The sequence below is a fragment of the Phacochoerus africanus genome, chromosome 3, assembly GCF_016906955.1.
Source record: "Phacochoerus africanus isolate WHEZ1 chromosome 3, ROS_Pafr_v1, whole genome shotgun sequence".
NCBI lineage: Eukaryota > Metazoa > Chordata > Mammalia > Artiodactyla > Suidae > Phacochoerus > Phacochoerus africanus.
The window spans coordinates 112345766-112363660 of NC_062546.1; the positions used below are offsets into that span (position 1 = coordinate 112345766).

At 38.1% G+C, this 17895-nt stretch overlaps 1 protein-coding gene across 3 annotated transcripts; it reads left to right on the forward strand.

Moving 5' to 3' along the window:
• The first annotated feature begins 1476 nt into the window (after window positions 1-1476).
• Window positions 1477-13246, forward strand: TLR3 (toll like receptor 3). 3 transcript variants are annotated; one of them, XM_047772406.1, is made up of 7 exons: window positions 1477-1501; window positions 1702-1807; window positions 3082-3231; window positions 4500-4951; window positions 5717-5908; window positions 10716-12568; window positions 12808-13246. In XM_047772406.1, exons 4-7 carry the CDS (start codon window positions 4508-4510, stop codon window positions 13034-13036), a joined length of 2718 nt encoding a protein of 905 aa, XP_047628362.1. In that variant the 5' UTR covers window positions 1477-1501; window positions 1702-1807; window positions 3082-3231; window positions 4500-4507; the 3' UTR covers window positions 13037-13246. The 3 variants fall into 3 exon arrangements, with proteins under 3 accessions (XP_047628362.1, XP_047628361.1, XP_047628363.1); XM_047772405.1 differs by having other exon boundaries at window positions 1492-1604; XM_047772407.1 differs by lacking the exons at window positions 1477-1501; window positions 1702-1807 and adding an exon at window positions 2068-2621.
• The last annotated feature ends 4649 nt before the right edge of the window (window positions 13247-17895 follow it).

The window sequence follows — 17895 nt, forward strand, 5'->3', positions numbered from 1 at the left end:
AAAAAATGAATAAAAGTTCAAGTTGAGCTAGAAGCTCTGTGCATCGAATATTGCTTTCATTTTCAGAGGGGAAGTTCAAGTTCAGTCCTGCTTAGTAGATGTGAGTGAGAGTAACAGGAAGGACAGTGTTATTCCCTCTCTCATTAAGGTTCTTGCTGAGTTTGTTGTCTGGTGGGCAACTTAGAGTCAACCAGCTGAAGCTCAGTGTGCTGATATAGAAGTGACACTTGTAAGAGGGATTGTACCTTTACTTTAGAGAAAGATTTCAAAAAAAGAGAAAAAGAAATGCCTTCTAGAATTTCAAACACGACAGAGCAGGACTGTGTCCTTTCTGAATGGTGGCTGTGAAGGAAGACCAGTGAGCACTTCAAAACGACTGTCTATCCAGAGTTTCATGGTGGCTCCGGGAATGAGGATCCATCTTTGTCACTGCAGTGGCTCAGGTTTGATCTCTGGCCTAGGAACTTCAATATGCTGTAGGTACATCCAAAAAAAAAAAAATTTACAGTCTAACTAATTTTCTAAAGCCAATGTAACTGGTCTTCTAGGTCCATAATATACTTCTCACATTATAAACCCACGGCAAGGTTTTTTGGGAATCAGAATTAACATACCATATTATATTAGTGTCATGTGTACAACATAGTGATTTGATATTTATATGCATTATGAAATGATTGCAATAAGTCTAGTAAGCATCTGTTACCATGCAAATTTCCAATATTATTGACTATATTCCCTATGCAATATATTTATTTTGTAGCTAGAAGTCTGTACCTCTTCATGAAAATAAAATGGGGATTTGGGTTTTTTTTTTTTTAAGGGCCACAACTGGGGCTTATGGAAGTCGAATTGGAGCTGTCAGCCGATGCCACAGCCACTGCAATACGGGATCTGAACCATTATCTGCTCACAGCAACACTGGATCTTTAACCCACTGAGCAAGGCCAGGGATGGAACCCGAATCCTCAAGAATCCTAGTCAGGTTCATTACCACTGAGCCACCACGGGAACTCTGAAACTTGGTCTCTTCTTTGATCAAAAGGTTGATTTCTGGAATTCCCATCTTGACTCAGCGGTAACGAACCTGACTAGGATCCGTGAAGACAAGGGTTCCATCCCTGGCCTCCTCAGTGGGTTAAGGATTCGGCGTGACAGTGAGCTGTGGTGTAAGCCAGCAGCTGAAGCTCCAATTAGACCCCCTAGCCTGGGAAATTCCACATACCCATGCCGCAGTATGGCCCTAAAAAGAAAGAAAAAAAAAAAAAGGTTAATTTCTGCATTATTTGTCTTCACAAGGTTGCTAAGAAGATAAGATGAGATAAGTGAAAGTTCTTAGCTTTGATAAGGAATTGAGGTTATTTTTTTTTTTCTGTTCCATTGACTGCACTCTACTAAATGCTGACAGTCACACATCAGACTTTGTTTAAAAAAAAAAAAGAGGAATTCACTCTCAGATATTCATTAACCTCCTGAGTATAAGCCCGGCCCACATCAAAGGGTGAGGTCTTAATCCTTTCAACTTTCTCTGTTACTAAACCTGTGACCTTTTAATAAAACCCAAAGGGACTGTACCTGAAGAAGATAAACAAGGCATTTTAAAGGTACAATGTAAAACACCTCCGGCTGAGATTGTGGGTTTTTTTCCTTTGTCCTTCTTAGACTGTACCAACGTGTTTTTTTTTTTTTTTTTAACTTTAGTTTCACTTTCAAGATTGCAGCAAACTTGCCACACTTCCCAGATGAAAACGACTGGATTTGGACTAAAGAAAAAAGGAATGGCCAGCTGTTGTCAGAGTAAATGAAGGTAAATATTTTAATCTCACTGGGATAGGCTCTCTCATATTTGGTAAAGCTAGAAAGCACTAGTTGGTTTTAGCATTCTTGGCTCTTTTTTTGATCTGGTGCTTGAGATCTAGTCAGAATCATTCAGCAAGGAGAGAAGAAAAGGGAGGTGAGATGGGTGGGGAGAACTCTATCCTAACTCAGAGGACAAGCGACAGTAATTAACAGTAATTAATGAACTTCTAATTAATGTGATAAATCATTTTATGCAGTGTTATTTTTTTTTTCCTTTGTGGTGTTCTGTAACTGGGAAAGCATGTTTGGGAAGTGATGGAAATCAGTTTGCCACAGCCTTTTTTTAAAAAAAATCACATCTTTGTCTTAAAGATACAAAACCCCATGGGCTGAACAGTTTATCTCCTTTCTTGGCTGGAGAGGAGTTGGGAGCTGGCATTTTGTCATGGGCTTGACAAGGAGAAAACACTTCAGGTGTTCCTAGGTGTGAGAAAATGGCTTTCTTTGGCATCAGAAAGGAAAATGGAGGAAGAGGAGACGTGGAAAGATGTGCAGATGAGTAGAAAGGTCAGAAATCTGGATAAGTGAGACTCATGCAGTCTTGGTTTCAGGAATCTGCCTCCCAACTTTATATTAGGATTGCGTGTTAGTGTGTGTCTGCGTATAGGTTTATCTGCATACATTTAGGGGAGAAATCCTGTGAACTTACAAACCAAACTGTACAAGCCAAACTGTAAATGTGATTGACTCTAAGCAGCCTGACTCCAGACAGCACATCCAACCATGATGCAATGTTGTCTTTCACTTGAACAATGAAATGTGTGAGTAATCTGCTTTTCATCTCTTTTAAGCCTGCTTTGTTTCTGTTACATTTCATGCAACATCAGCTCTTCACTCTCATTTCATTCTCTCCCTGTGTTTTTGTTTGTTTCACTGAAGCACATTTCAGGATAACTTTTCACGCAGGTTGCCTAGTGATAAACTTGCTGAGTCTCTGCATATCTCAAGATAATTTTTAACCTCATCTTTAATCTTTCAGCTGGATATGAAATTCGGAGTTCGAAATTATTTCCCCTGAAAGTTTTGACAGCTTAGCATGATTGTTTTCTAGTGGCTCATATTGTTGATGAAAAGTTCCGTAGCTTTCCAGATCTTTCCTTTGGAAGTAATTGAACACATGTTTTCCTCAGAAGGTTTTAAAAAGTTTTTTTTTTTTTTTAAACATGTGAATGGTTACAGTTCTGAAGTTTCATAACATTCTGTGTATTTTTCCTTTTTCAGTCACCCTGCCTAGCATTTGATGAGTCTTGTCCATCAGGTGAAGTATATCTTCAGATCTGGGAATGAATATCTTTCAGTCCTTATGTGTTTTGTCAACGGCATAGTCCTTCTCAGTATTTCTGCTCTCTAGCTACAACCCTTCCAGAAGAGGTAAACATCACCTAGACAAGTGAGGGGAATGTATTGCAGACACTGTAATATGTTTGTTATATTATTTGTAATATATGTGTTAGTTGGTAAATAGAGGTAGTACCCTTATGGTACTGGAGGAGAGGTTTAGGATTAGCCTTTACAGTTAGAAATGTAGCAACAGATTAGGTGAAATAAAAAATAACAGGACATAGGGAATCTGGGGTTAATTGATGCAAACTATTGCATTTGGAGTGGATAAACAATGAGATCCTGCTGTATAGCACAGGGAACTATATTCAGTCACTTGTGATGGAACATGATGGAGGGTAATGTGTGACATATATGATGGGGCACTTTGCAGTACAATTGAGAGAACACTGTGATCAACTATAATGGAAAAAATAAAAATGATTTTAAAAATTAAGGAAAAATGTGAAGAGAATGAGAAAATAGTATGATTAATTTCCTTATCTTTCTAATGGAAAGAAAATGCTTAAAGTCAGGAACTAGAACACAAGCATACAAGTTCCCATGGTGTCTCAGTGGGTTAAGAACTGGACTAGTATCCATGAGGATGTGGGTTCAATCCCTGGCCTCACTCAGTGGGTTAAGGATCCAGTGTTGCCACAAGCTGTGGTGTAGTTCGCAGATGTGGCTTGGATCCGATGTTGCTGTGGCTGTGGTATAGACTGGCAGCTGCAACTCCCATTAGACCCCTAGTTCGGAAAATTCCATATGCTACCTAAAAAGAAAAAGGAAGAAGAAAGAAAGAAAGGAAGAGAGAGAGAGAAAGAAAGAAAGAGAGAAAGAGAGAAAGAAAGAAAGGAAGGAAGGAAGGAAGGAAGGAAGGAAGGAAGGAAGGAAGGAAGGAAGAAAGAAAGAAAGAAAGAAAGAAGAAAAGGAGGGAGGGAGGGAGGGAGGAAGGAAGGAAGGAAGGGAGAAAAGGAAAGGAAAGAAAAGAAAGAAACATAAGCATGTTATTTAGGTTTGTTAAAATGACCATGAGAATTAAAAGTAGAAACTGTCAAGAGGTTTGCCTTGGAACATTGCAGCAGGAGTGGAGGTGAAGAGTGAGGAAGGAGTTTGTATGTTCCATTTGTTCCTTTTTTGTGCTGATTTCCATTTGAAGTATTACCTGTTGACACATACTTGAATATCATAAAAGTTGTGAGTAGCGAGGTCACACAGTCACATTTGGTTTTGTATCTTATAAGGAATAAACTAATGCATATGAAGGCATATGCTATTAATGTTGCCCCTTACTTTTTATGTTTTTCTTTTATAAGGCAAAATCATGAGCAGGAGTTTGCCTTGTCATATCTACTCCTTTTGGGTACTGTTGCCCTTTTGGATACTGTACACAACTTCTACCAACAAATGTACTGTTAGACATGAAATAGCTGACTGCAGCCATCTGAAGTTGACTCAAATACCCGATGACCTCCCGGCAAACATAACAGTGTTGAATCTTACCCACAATCAACTCAGAAGATTACCACCTGCCAATTTTACAATATACAGCCAACTTACTACCTTGGATGGAGGATTTAACACCATCTCAAAGCTGGAGCCAGAATTGTGCCAAAGTCTCCCTTTGTTGGAAATTTTGAACCTCCAACACAATGAGCTCTCTCAGCTTTCTGATAAAACCTTTATCTTCTGCATGAATTTGATTGAACTCCATCTAATGTCCAACTCAATCCAGAAGATTCAAAATAATCCCTTTAAAAACCTGAAGGTAAGGTGGAAATGAACATTTCCATGAATGCAATAAAAAACATGTTATCAAATGTCGTTTTCAAATCATTTCTTCACCTTTAGACTTCAGATCTAATTATCAAGGTGACGAATAAAAAATCTGATCTCCCCAAATGGGCAGAGGGGGGACCCCACACACCAACACAGCCTTTGTGATTAGAAACATTTGCAAAAGAGAAAACATCATCTTAAATCGGTTTCAATCTTAATCTTAAAGAACTCTGCCAAACAAACAAAAATTAACGTTCTGTACTAGCCATGATCCAAAGTTTACATAACTACCAATATTGCTCAATATAAAAATCTTTTTTAAAATTTCATGAACAGCAACATTCTCCTCATACTTAAGAAAATATTTTTTCATCTTTTCTCTTGTTTAGTTTCAAAGCTGTTGCATGTCACTGTATGTTTGATTAACCACATGAATATTTCTTAGATCATAAATAATGCTTATATAAATCAATAAATAAATTCTTATTATGAATATTCCTTATACTATGATATGTAAGCTTAAATCCTTTTATCTTGGTAAGAGGAATAAAGTGATACTTTGAAGTAAAAAATTAATCTTTATAGAAATGGTATTTTTATCACAACCAAGATTTTTTATTACTCTGATTATCAGTTTTCTATAAAATTATAGAAATGTGACATTTTACTCTTCCATTATTTCTAATATTCATGTACATTTAGAACTATTTTTGATGGCAAGATGGTAACTTATATACATATTTTTTCTCCTCAGAATTTAATCAAATTAGATCTATCTCATAATGGTTTATCATCTACTAAATTAGGAACGCAGCTCCAACTGGAAAATCTCCAAGAGCTTCTATTAGCAAATAATAAAATTTCTGCACTAAAACGTGAAGAACTTGATTTCCTTGGCAATTCTTCTTTAAAAAGATTAGAGTTGTCATCAAATCAAATACAAGAGGTAAGATAAAGATTTGTATGTTATACTTTTAAGTGTGGGCAGCCCCTAATTTTGTCAGGTGGAAAAGAACCTAGGAGTTCATGTTGTGGCTCAGCAGGTTAAGGACCCAGCATCTATGAGGATGTGGGTTCCATTCCTGGCCCCACTCAGTGGGTTAAGGATCCGGTGTTGCTGAAAGCTGTGGCATAGGTTGCAGACATGGCTGGGATCTAGTGTGGCTGTGGCTGTGGCTGTGGTGTAGGCCGGCAGTGCAGCTCTGATTCAACCCATAGACTGGGAACTCCCATATGCTGCAGGTGCAGACATTAGCGGGAAAAAAAGAATCTAAAGATAGAGGTAGTGAGGAGTTCCTGCTGTGGTGCAAGGGATTGGGGGCATCTTGGGAGCACTTGAATGCAGGTTCGATCTCTGGCCTGACACAGTGGGTTAAGGATCCGATGTTGGCGCAGGTGAGGCTCAGGTAGCAACTGCAGCTTGGATCTGATCGCTGGAGCATGCCGAGGGGGTGGCCAAAAATGAAAAAAAAAAAAAAAAAAAGATCTAGTGAAAGTGGTGATAACCTATATGATGTCTTCCAGAAATCCTTCACACTTACTGCTTGGGGCCATTGATATCATCCTCACAAGAAAGGGAGTTTGGTAACAGTTGGGAGCTGGGGCTCTGCTCTCAAACAGAAGTGGGTTAAAATCCTCCTTCCATTGTAGACAAGGACTTTGGCCTTGGGGAACTTATTTAATCTTTCTGGATCTAGATTTCTTGACTGTAAAGTGGAAATAATACTGTCTATTGCACAAGATCCCTGGAAGAATTAAAATAGTATGATGGTTAAGAGCACAGGCTTTAGAGTCAGATGAGCTGACTCCCTGTCTGGGTTTTTTATGTGTTGCTAATTATGTAATTAGGCACATTATTCAGTTCTCTCTGCTCCAGTGCTTGAGTTTTAAAATTGGTATAGTAATAACACTTCTCCATAGGCTTGTGTGACAAAGAATTTAGCACAGTGTCTGGCATATAGTAAGTGCTCAATAAATGGTAACTAGCATATTTTTACAAAAACCTTTTATAATGGGGTAAACTTAGCTAACCTTCCCTATTTGGATCCATGATCTCCATTTTTTTTTTCCAATCTTCTCTTATTTTTGCATAGTAGTGTGTCTGTATTTTATTCTTTTACAAACCAAAAATAAGAATATTAGGAATTCTTAACAAAATCAGACTTTTTTAAAGCTGTATTAGTTTTCAGACACAAAGATAGGCTGAATGATATTATCCTGAGTAATAATTAAATATTTTATGCAAGCTACTCATGTTGATTTTTGAACAGCATTTTTAAGAACATTTATTGTAGGAATATACAAATAAATGTAAAGTATATAAATAATGAGGAGAAAAATAAAAATCATCCAAAAGCCCACAATCCAAGGACAATCATTTGAAGATATTTATCTCCAGCTTTTCTCCATGTAATAAAAGAAGAAACAGTAGCAGCTGAAATTCATAGAATATTTATGTGTCAGGCATTGTGACAAGTTCTTTGTGTATATGTGTGTGTGTGTGTATGTGTGTGTGTATAGTCTTTTTAGGGCCGGACCTGTGGTATATGGAGGTTCCCAGGCTAGGGGTTGAATTGGAGCCGTAGCGGCTGGCCTACACCACAGCCACAGTGCAAGGCCAGGGATTGAACCTGCATCCTCATGGATACTAGTCAAATTCGTTTCACTGAGCCACGATAGGAACACCATGTAAATATAATTTTATAGAGCCCTGTAATCAACTTATACTTATTATCATTTTGCTCAAGAGTAAATTGAGATGAAGAAAGATTAAAGAACCCTGTCCAGAGTCTCATAGGTGACGGTCTGGTGACAGAACTGGGTTTCTGGCCATGTGAGACCAGGGGCCATGCTCTTAACCACTGTGCTGTGTTGTCTCTCTGAGGATGACAGTGGATCCTCCCTTTTAAAAAGTAAGATCATTTACATGTATACTTTCTTTTTTCTCACATTATCATGCTCCATAATAAATGACTAGACATAGCTCCCAGTGCTACACAGCAGGATATCACTGTTAATCCATTCCAAAGACAATAGTTTGCATCTATTAACCTCAAGCTCCCAATCATCTCACTACCCCCCACCCTTGGCAACCACAAGTCTATTCTCCAAGTCATGATTTTCTTTTCTGTGGAAAGGTTCATTTGTGCCTTTATATTAGATTCCAGATATAGGTGATATCATATGGTAGTTGTCTTTCTCTTTCTGACTTACCTCACTCAGTATGAGAGTCTCTAGTTCCATCCATGTTGCTGCAAGTGGCATTATTGTGTTCTTTTTGATGGATGAGTAGTATTCCATTGTGTATATATACGACATCTTCCTAATCCAATCGTCTGTTAATGGACATTAGGGTTGTTTCCATGTCTTGGCTGTTGTGAATAGTGCTGCAATGAACACGTGGGTGCGTGTGTATTTTTCAAGGAAAGTTTTGTCTGGATAGATGCCCAAGAGTGGGATTGCTGGGTCATATGGTAGTTCTATGTATAGTTTTCTAAGGTACCTCCATACTGATCTCCATAGTGGTTGTACCAGCTCACATTCTCACCAACAGTGCAGGAGGGTTCCCTTTTCTCCACAGCCCCTCCAGCATTTGTTATCTGTGGACTTATTAATGATGGCCATCCTGACTGGTGTGAGGTGATATCTCGTGGTAGTTTTGATTTGCATTTCTCTAATAATCAGGGATGTTGAGCATTTTGTCATGTGCTTGTTGGCCATCTGTATATCTTCCTTGCAGAAATGTCTCTTCAGGTCTTTTGCCCATTTTTCAATTGGGTTGTTGGCTTTTTTGCTGTTGAATTGTATAGTTGTTTTTATATTTTAAAGATTAAGCTCTTGTCATGCATCATTTGCAACTATTTTTTGCCATTCTGTAAGTTGTCTTTTTGTTTTCTTTTTGGTTTCCCTTACTGTGCAAAAAGCTTGTCAGTTTGACTAAGTCCCATTGGTTTATTTTTGCTTTTATTTCTGTTGCTTTGGGAGACTGAACTGAGAAAATATTTGTAAGGTTGATGTCAGAGAATGTTTTGCCTATGTTCTCTTCTAGGAGTTTGATGGTGTCCTGCCTTATATTTAAGTCCTTAAGCCATTTTGAATTTTTTTTTTGTGCATGGTGTGAGGGTGTATTCTAGTTTCATTGATTTGCATGCAGCTGTCCAGGTTTCCCAGCAACATTTGCTGAAAAGACTGTCTTTTTCCCATTTTATGTTCTTGCCTCCTTTGTCAAAGATTAATTGACCATAGGTGTCCAGGTTTATTTCTGGGTTCTCTATTCTGTTCCATCAGTCTGTCTGTCTGTTTTGGTACCAGTACCACACTGTCTTGATGACTGCGGCTCTGTAATATTGCCTGAAGTCTGGGAGAATTATGCCTCCTGCTTGGTTTTTGTTCCTCAGAATTGCTTTGGCAATTATGGGTCTTTTGTGGTTCCATATAAATTTTTGGATTGTTTTTTCTAGTTCTGTGAAAAATGTCATGGGTAATTTGATAGGGATTGCATTGAATCTGTAGATTGCTTTGGGTAGTATGGCCATTTTTACAATATTAATTTTTCCAACCCAGGAGCATGGAATATCTTTCCATTTCTTTACATCCTCTTTAATTTCCTTGATTAATGTTTTATAGTTCTCAGCATATAAGTCTTTTACCTCCTTGATCAGGTGTATTCCCAGGTATTTGATTTTTGGGGGGTGCAATTTTAAAAGGTATTGTATTTTTGTATTCCTTTTCTAATATTTCAATGTGAGAAAAATATGTATACATGTAAGTGTAACTTGGTCACCATGCTGTACAGTAGAAAATTGACAGAACACTGTAAACCAGGTATAATGGAAAAAAATAAAAATCATAAAATTAAAAGTTAAAAAAATAAAAAATAAAAGTAATATCATATTGTGACAATCCACCATGTCATTAAGAATTATTCAAAAACTTAAATTTAGTGACTGCACAATAATCCTATCATAAAAGTTTTACCATAATTATTCTTATCACTTCCTGCTTTGCATTTTGACTCACCTTACTTATTATAAAGCACACTTTTCTTCCATATTTCTGTCATTTCTTCCATTAGTCCTAACATCACCCACATGACAGTAGAAAGACTCTCCTGGTAGCCTTAATCCCTATTCTCTCTGGATTCCTTCTCTCCTGCCTTTTGCTGTCTTGCTCCAGCACTGAATCCCAGAGCAGCCCAGGCTTCCACTGAGGGAATGGGCGCCAGATTGGAAGGGAGCTGGCAACACATAAGGAAATAAAGTCAGGAGAAAACCTTAGCAGGAAGACACAGGGGAGCACTGAAGCTCAGAGTCACAGGAAGGAAAATGCATATCAATGTTTTGTGATAAAATCCACCTATTCATTCCAGGATGTTCACTGAGAACAGTGGTCACCAAGACAGAAACAGGATCTGTCCCAGAGGTGGCTTTACAAATAACTTATTAATTACAATTATACTCAGTATGAGGAAGTAAGAGTCCCAGAAGCCTTAATCGAGACTAGGAGATCAGGGAAGACCCTCTGAAGAGGTGGCATCTAAGCTGAGTCAGGGATGCTGAATAGAAGCTAGCCAGTGGCCAGGGGAGGCAAGGGCTAGAGCAGCAGGGGAGGGACACACGGGGATGGAGAGAAGACCCAGAGGAGGTGGGAAAGAGGAGAGGCTATTGAGTAAAGAATTGTGCTTAAACTTTTCAAGGGCCATACAGACTCTATTGTATTTTAGTTACTAACCTCTTTTTCCATCCCACTCTTAGTTCTCTCCAGGGTGTTTTCATGCCATTGGAAAATTATTTGGCCTCTCTCTGAACAATGTCAAACTGAGCCCCAGTCTGACAGAGAAACTTTGCTTGGAATTATCCAACACAAGCATTGAGAATCTATCCCTGAGCAACATCCAGCTGTACCAAACCAGCAACACGACTTTCTTTGGACTAAAGCAGACAAACCTCAGCATGCTTGATCTTTCCCATAACAGCTTAAGTGTGATTGGTAATGATTCCTTTGCTTGGCTTCCACATCTGAAATATTTCTTTCTGGAGTATAACAATATAGAGCATTTGTCTTCTCGCTCTCTTTATGGGCTTTCCAATGTGAAATACCTGAATCTGAGACGATCTTTTACTAAACAAAGCGTTTCCTTGGCTTCACTTCCCAAAATAGAGGACTTTTCCTTTAAATGGCTAAAATCTTTGGAGTATCTCAACATGGAAGATAACAACTTTCCAGGCATAAAAAGGAATACTTTCACAGGACTGATAAAGCTGAAAAGTTTAAGTCTATCCAACTCCTTCTCAAGTTTGCGAACTTTAACAAATGAAACATTTATATCACTCGCTGATTCCCCTCTTCTCATACTCAACCTAACCAAAAATAAAATCTCAAAAATAGAGAGTGGTGCTTTTTCTTGGTTGGGCCACCTAAAGGTACTTGACCTCGGCCTTAATGAAATTGGGCAAGAACTCACAGGACAGGAATGGAGAGGTCTAAAAAATATTGTTGAAGTCTACCTTTCCTACAACAGATACCTAGAGCTGACTACCAACTCTTTCGCCTTGGTTCCAAGCCTTCAACAACTGATGCTCCGAAGGGTGGCCCTTAGAAACATGGATTGCTCCCCTTCACCTTTTCACCCTCTTTTTAACTTGACCATTTTGGATCTAAGTAACAACAATATAGCCAACATAAATGATGAACTGTTGAAGGGTCTTGAGAAACTACAAATTCTGGATTTGCAGCATAACAATTTAGCACGGCTCTGGAAACACGCAAACCCTGGCGGTCCTGTTCAGTTTCTGAAGGGCCTTTCTCACCTCCACATCCTTAACTTAGAGTCTAATGGCTTTGATGAAATCCCAGCAGATGCCTTCAGGGACTTATCTGAATTGAAGAGCATCGATTTAGGATTGAATAATTTAAACATCCTTCCACCATCTGTCTTTGATAATCAAGTGTCTCTGAAGTCATTAAGCCTTCAGAAGAATCTCATAACGTCAGTCAAGAAGACTGTTTTTGGACCTGCATTCCAGAAGTTGAGTAATTTAGATATGCGCTTCAATCCGTTTGACTGTACGTGTGAAAGCATTGCCTGGTTTGTTAGTTGGATTAATAGTACTCACACCAACATCTCTGAATTATCCAGCCATTACCTCTGCAATACTCCACCTCAATATCATGGTCTCCCAGTGATTCTTTTTGATATATCACCCTGCAAAGACAGTGCCCCATTTGAACTCTTTTTCATGATAACTACCAGTATGCTACTGATTTTTATCTTTATTATACTGCTCATCCATTTCGAAGGCTGGTGGATATCTTTTTATTGGAATGTTTCAGTGCATCGAGTTCTTGGTTTCAAAGAAATAGACAAGCAGCCAGAGCAGTTTGAATATGCAGCATATATAATTCATGCCTATAAAGATAGGGATTGGGTCTGGGAACACTTCGCCCCGATGGAAGAAAAAGATGAAACTCTCAGATTTTGTCTGGAAGAAAGGGACTTTGAGGCAGGTGCCCTTGAACTTGAAGCAATTGTTAATAGCATCAAAAGGAGCAGAAAAATTATTTTTGTCATAACACAACATCTACTGAAAGATCCATTGTGCAAAAGGTAGGTGAACCCTGTGAAATTTGAAGTGTGTTCTTGTTTTTAAATTGAGCTTTCATAATATTACTAACATTATTGCTCACTACTCAAAGAATTTTAAAAATAAAATTAAGAAAAAACATAACCTGGTTTTTAGTGACAGATTAAAGTTAACTATAAGGGGAATTTTAGATTTTAGAGCTTTTGGCTATTAAAAATTATGTATTGACATATAAGTTAATTAATAATTTTTTTAAACTTAGATTCAAGGTGCACCATGCAGTTCAGCAAGCTATTGAACAAAATCTGGATTCCATTATACTGATCTTTCTTGAGGAGATTCCAGATTATAAACTGAACCATGCACTCTGTTTGAGAAGAGGAATGTTTAAATCTCACTGCATCTTGAACTGGCCCGTGCAGAAAGAACGGATAAATGCCTTTCATCACAAACTGCAAGTAGCACTTGGTTCCAGAAATTCAGTACATTAAGTTTATTTAGAGATTAAAGGAGTAATTTTCCTAATTTAAAAAAGTTCCATGGTAAACTTGCATTTTACTTGACAATAATGTAAATCTACTTTTTCATATCTATAGGTAAGAGTATATTATATTACATCTCTTCTAGGGAAATAGATCTCCCTATTTAAGGCTTTTTATTACCAATTAACTTCATTTAACCCAAAATAAACATATAAGAATATCCTTTACTGATGAATACACAATTGTTTACTGAGGCTTATGGGGAAAAAAAGTTTCAAAATACTCCTCATTTAAAGAAACATTAGAGTTATATGAAGATTTGTGACTATTATATTGGGGTTTTGTCTGGAGGTACTCAGAATAAAATATAACCATATTAATAGGTACAATTTTTTTCAGTTGTAAGAAAGTAAAATATACCTTCATATTTTTATTTATTTTTAATTTTATTATTATTGTTATTATTTTGGTCTTTTCAGGGCCTCACCCACGGCATGTGGAAGTTCCCAGGCTAGGGGTCGAATGGGAGCTATAACTGCTGGCCTACACCACAGCCACAGCAATGCGGGATCTGAGCCACATGTGCCACCTACACCACAGCTCATGGTAATGCCAGATCCTTAACCCACTGAGTTAGGCCAGGGATTCAACCCTCCTCCTTATGGATACTAGTCAGATTCATTACTGCTGAGCCACAACAGGAACTGCTTACCCTCCTATTTTAAAAAGTTTCATCATAGTAATTTCCGGTTGAAGTGCTTTGTATTTTAGTGGTGCCTGTCGCACTGTTGGTTTTGTTAAATGTTAAATGCCGTTTTAATATACACACTCAAGGCAGGAAACATTTACACTTCCTTTGGTCATTGAATGAAATAAATATTTTAATAAATATTTATGTTTTTCTGATATTTGGCTCTACGGGCATATAAGAAACAATTCTTTTACCCCAAGTGTTGTAGAAAGGCCCACTTCCTGAGGGTTAATTAGTAGATTGGCTTTGTGGAAACAAAATGCTGCCTTCCCTTGGTCACAGACTCAGGAGATGGCACTACTCAAATCACTGGGTTCCACTGGGATTTTTCAACTGCTGATCTTGAAAATCATGGTGATAAACAAAAGCTTAACTCTTTTCATATCATTAGTGGTGACAAGTCTGGCAAAATACATTCACAGAGAATATTTTATTGTACTATAAAGGAGAATGTTATGTGCCAATTCATCCTTATGACTGTTTCTGTTTTATTTTGGTTCTACAATAAAAAGAGTCTAATTATTGAAAATAGACGTGAATAGCTTTTTAAAGTCTTTATACTTCTGGTATTCAAATATAAGGGAGAGTTGAAATGATAATGTTGAGATAATTTCTATACTTGAAGCACTAACTTCTCTGCCAGGTTAAGGGAGCATTTGAGATGTCACGCTTTGGAACTTTGATTTAAATAGTTCAGTATCCTCGGGACTAAGTTCACATAATCCTAAAAAAAAAAAAGTCATACCCGTTGTACTGCTGGTTTCAAGACTCTATGGTCTCCTCACCACATGAGTATGTGGAGAATTTTTTCACTCTCATATTATACACGGCCCTCACACTGGAGACATTTGTTTTATAGCTTTTCGGGTTAAGATTTGTTTTTTAAGGGTGAAATAATCTTGTTTTATTTGGGCATCATAAAATAAAAATCACAATCGCTTTTTTCTTGATGCATTTTATGTGTTATCTATCAATAGTCTCAACTTCATTAAAACATTATTATTATGATGATGAGTTTATCAATATATTATCAGTTTGTGAAAAACAGCAGGAAGTGATTTGGCTTTGTTTCTCTTGTTTATTTGCTTTTAAGGTAATTGATCAAATAGGCACAATTTAAAATGACTTCAAATGTCATTTTTAAAAAGTTGCTTAATATTTAAGAGGTCAGATACACAAAGGATGGCCTATTTAACGGAATATGAGTAAAACTAATACAAGGTGTAAGGCTTGCCTTGTGTTTGACCTACACAGGAAGCGACATGCTCAACCTCTGCAGGCTGTCTTTTCTAATTGTTCTCAGGAGGAGAACATCTCCCTTGGGTTCAAGACAAAGGGAGTGCAGAAAAGGATGTTTGTCTGACCTATTTAATTTCCACACGTGAATTGACTTGTCTGAATGCTCCCAGGATGTCATCATGTACTCTGTTCATCCCAATTCCTTCCTGTTTTCACTTTCAAAAGAAAACCCAGAGTATCAACAATATGAAGTTTAAAATACATCTAGGTTCTTAGAATTTTACCTAAAAATGATACCTTTTTAGGCTGTGATAAGAAGTAGATGTAATCAATTTGTTAGTGAGACGGGGGTTCTCAGTGACATTTATTTAACAATGCTTATTTTTCCAAAGGTCTACCTTAGATTATTTGTGAAAGGGTCTCAATAGGTGATCATTAGAAAATGTAAGGCTCTTCCAAATCAAGAACACAAAATATATTTCTTGCAATCTAGAGAGCCAGTGGCATCAGAGATCTTTTGGGGGTGATGGAAATGTTTTAAAGTTGGATTGTGGCAGTTATTTCACAACTATGTGCATTTACTAAAAATTGCTAAATCATACACTTAAAACAGGTGAATTTTTTTGGCCACACCCCTGGCATATGGAAGCTCTCAGGCCAGGGATTCAATAAAGCTTCAGCTGTGACTTATGACACAGCAGTGGCAACACTGGATCCTTAACCCTCTACACAACAGCAGGGACTCCTAAGTGAATTTTTGGTATGTAAATTATATATTAATAAAGCTGTTAAAAATATTATTCGTTGAGGATCTAGGTACATGTGCCTAGCCCTGTGCTAAGCAATATGGGATACAATTGGATATGAGATACAAAGTTGAAGAAAATGGGGCAATAGGAGTTAGGGTGGGAAGAGCTTGTCAAAGGTGGGCTGGACAAAGAAGGCTCCATGGAAGGCTCAGACCTTTCAAAGGTGGGTAGTATTTGGGTGGGTGAGGAGGAAGATGGCAGAGTGATTTATAAGATGGAAGGGAGGGAGACATGAACTTGGTGTTGGAAGACAGTGGGGATACTGCAGAGGATGGAATCATCCTGCAGAGGGCATGGCCGAGGAGTTTAGGTTCAAGAAGTTAGGTATTTTGAAATTGTAACTTTAAGGGTTTCTATTAACAAAACCAAAAATTATAATAAAATTCCCTCTCGGGGTCCATGACTTGGATTTATGGGACATCTAGTTGAATAGAGGAGCATAACTTATAACTTCGCAGTCCAAACAGCAGGCTTAGACTCACATAACAGAAGGGGGTTTGAAGCATTTATTTTTTTCCCAATAAATATATAAATCTTTATTAAAATAGCAAAGCATAACAATCAGTTGATCATTAGTTACTAATTACACCAGGTGATATGTTAGCCATTCTTAGTTCTTGCAACTCTCTCCCTTTGATCCATCTTCCCATCCAAGGGAGAAGCAGATTCTGTTTCATGACTTTCCCCCACCAGTTTAACAAAAAAGCCATTGTATCCACTGGGCAGGAGTCAGGACACTTTTCAATGGTGGAACTTTTCCAATTCTATATGAGAATTTCTGGGAAACCTGTTTTGAATTCTTAGCTCATTTTTTCGTTAAGTCAGTTCCCCAGCAAACAGATTCTGAGATGGAAATTTACATGAAGCAGGTTAAGGGAGTGCTCAGACTTACAAGGGAGAGAGATAAGCTGAATCAGGAGCACAGAGATTGATAAATTGTGGTGCAATTGCAATTGAGGGCTTAGCAGACCCCATGGGGAGCTCTGGAGCAGGAATGGCCCTGCAGAGTTAAGGCTAATCTAGGCCAAGGGGCTAGACCGCTATACTCTCACATCAGCCAGTCAATGGATATAGACAACCCCAGGAAAGAAGTGTGATCTGAGCAAAAAGCTTTGCCACAAAGCAATTCCAAAGAAGGGGCTTGGTTGTGAAACACTGGAAGCTAATGCTCTGGACAGCTCAAAGAATAGGTGCCCAGGTCCCTGAAGGGGGTGAGTTTGGTGGTTCACTACAGCATCCACTACACCCTTTAAGATATTTAAAGTTTGGTTGGTTTCTTTAAGCATTTCTGCAAGCTTGCAGCTATTTTTATTTATTAAAAATAAAGTCCCAGGAGTTCCAATCATGGTACAGTGGAAACAAATCTGACTAGGAACCATGAGGTTGCAGGTTTGATCCCTGGCCTCCCTCATTGGGTTAAGGATCTGGTGTTGCTATGAGCTGTGGTGTAGGTCACAGATGCGGCTCAGATCCCATGTTGCTGTGGCTCTGGTGTAGGCCGGTGGCTACAGCTCCAATTAGACCCTTAGCCTGGGAACTTCCACATGCCTCAGGTGTGGCCCTAAAAAGACAAATAAATAAAAAAATAAAAGTCCCAGAAATTATCAATCTACCCTGATCTATGGATTTCAAAGAGGCAAAAAGAAGTAAACCAACTCAAGCTCTGGAGCTCACAGAGGACGATATTAAGAAAATGGCATTGTCCTCCCCCTCGTCATGTTAAGTTTCAGAGTGTTAGCGGTGTAGCTATATTTGTTCAGTCCAATCAAGGTGAAGAAGAAATGATAAGAATTTCTTATTTTACTCTCACTGGTACTCCAGTCTAGCCAACTCCTGTGGGAATCCTTCTTCAGTATACCACCCACCCTCTCCCTGCCCCACCACACCATGCAGAATGAGTCACTTCACTATTTATGCATCCATAGTATTTTTTTTCTTTTTCTTTTTTCTTTCTTTCTTTCTTTTTTTTTTTTTTTTTTTTTTTTTTTTTTTTTTGCTTTTAGGGCTGCACCTGGGGCATATAGAGGTTCCCAGGCTAGGGGTCTAATCAAAGCTACAGCTGCTGGCCT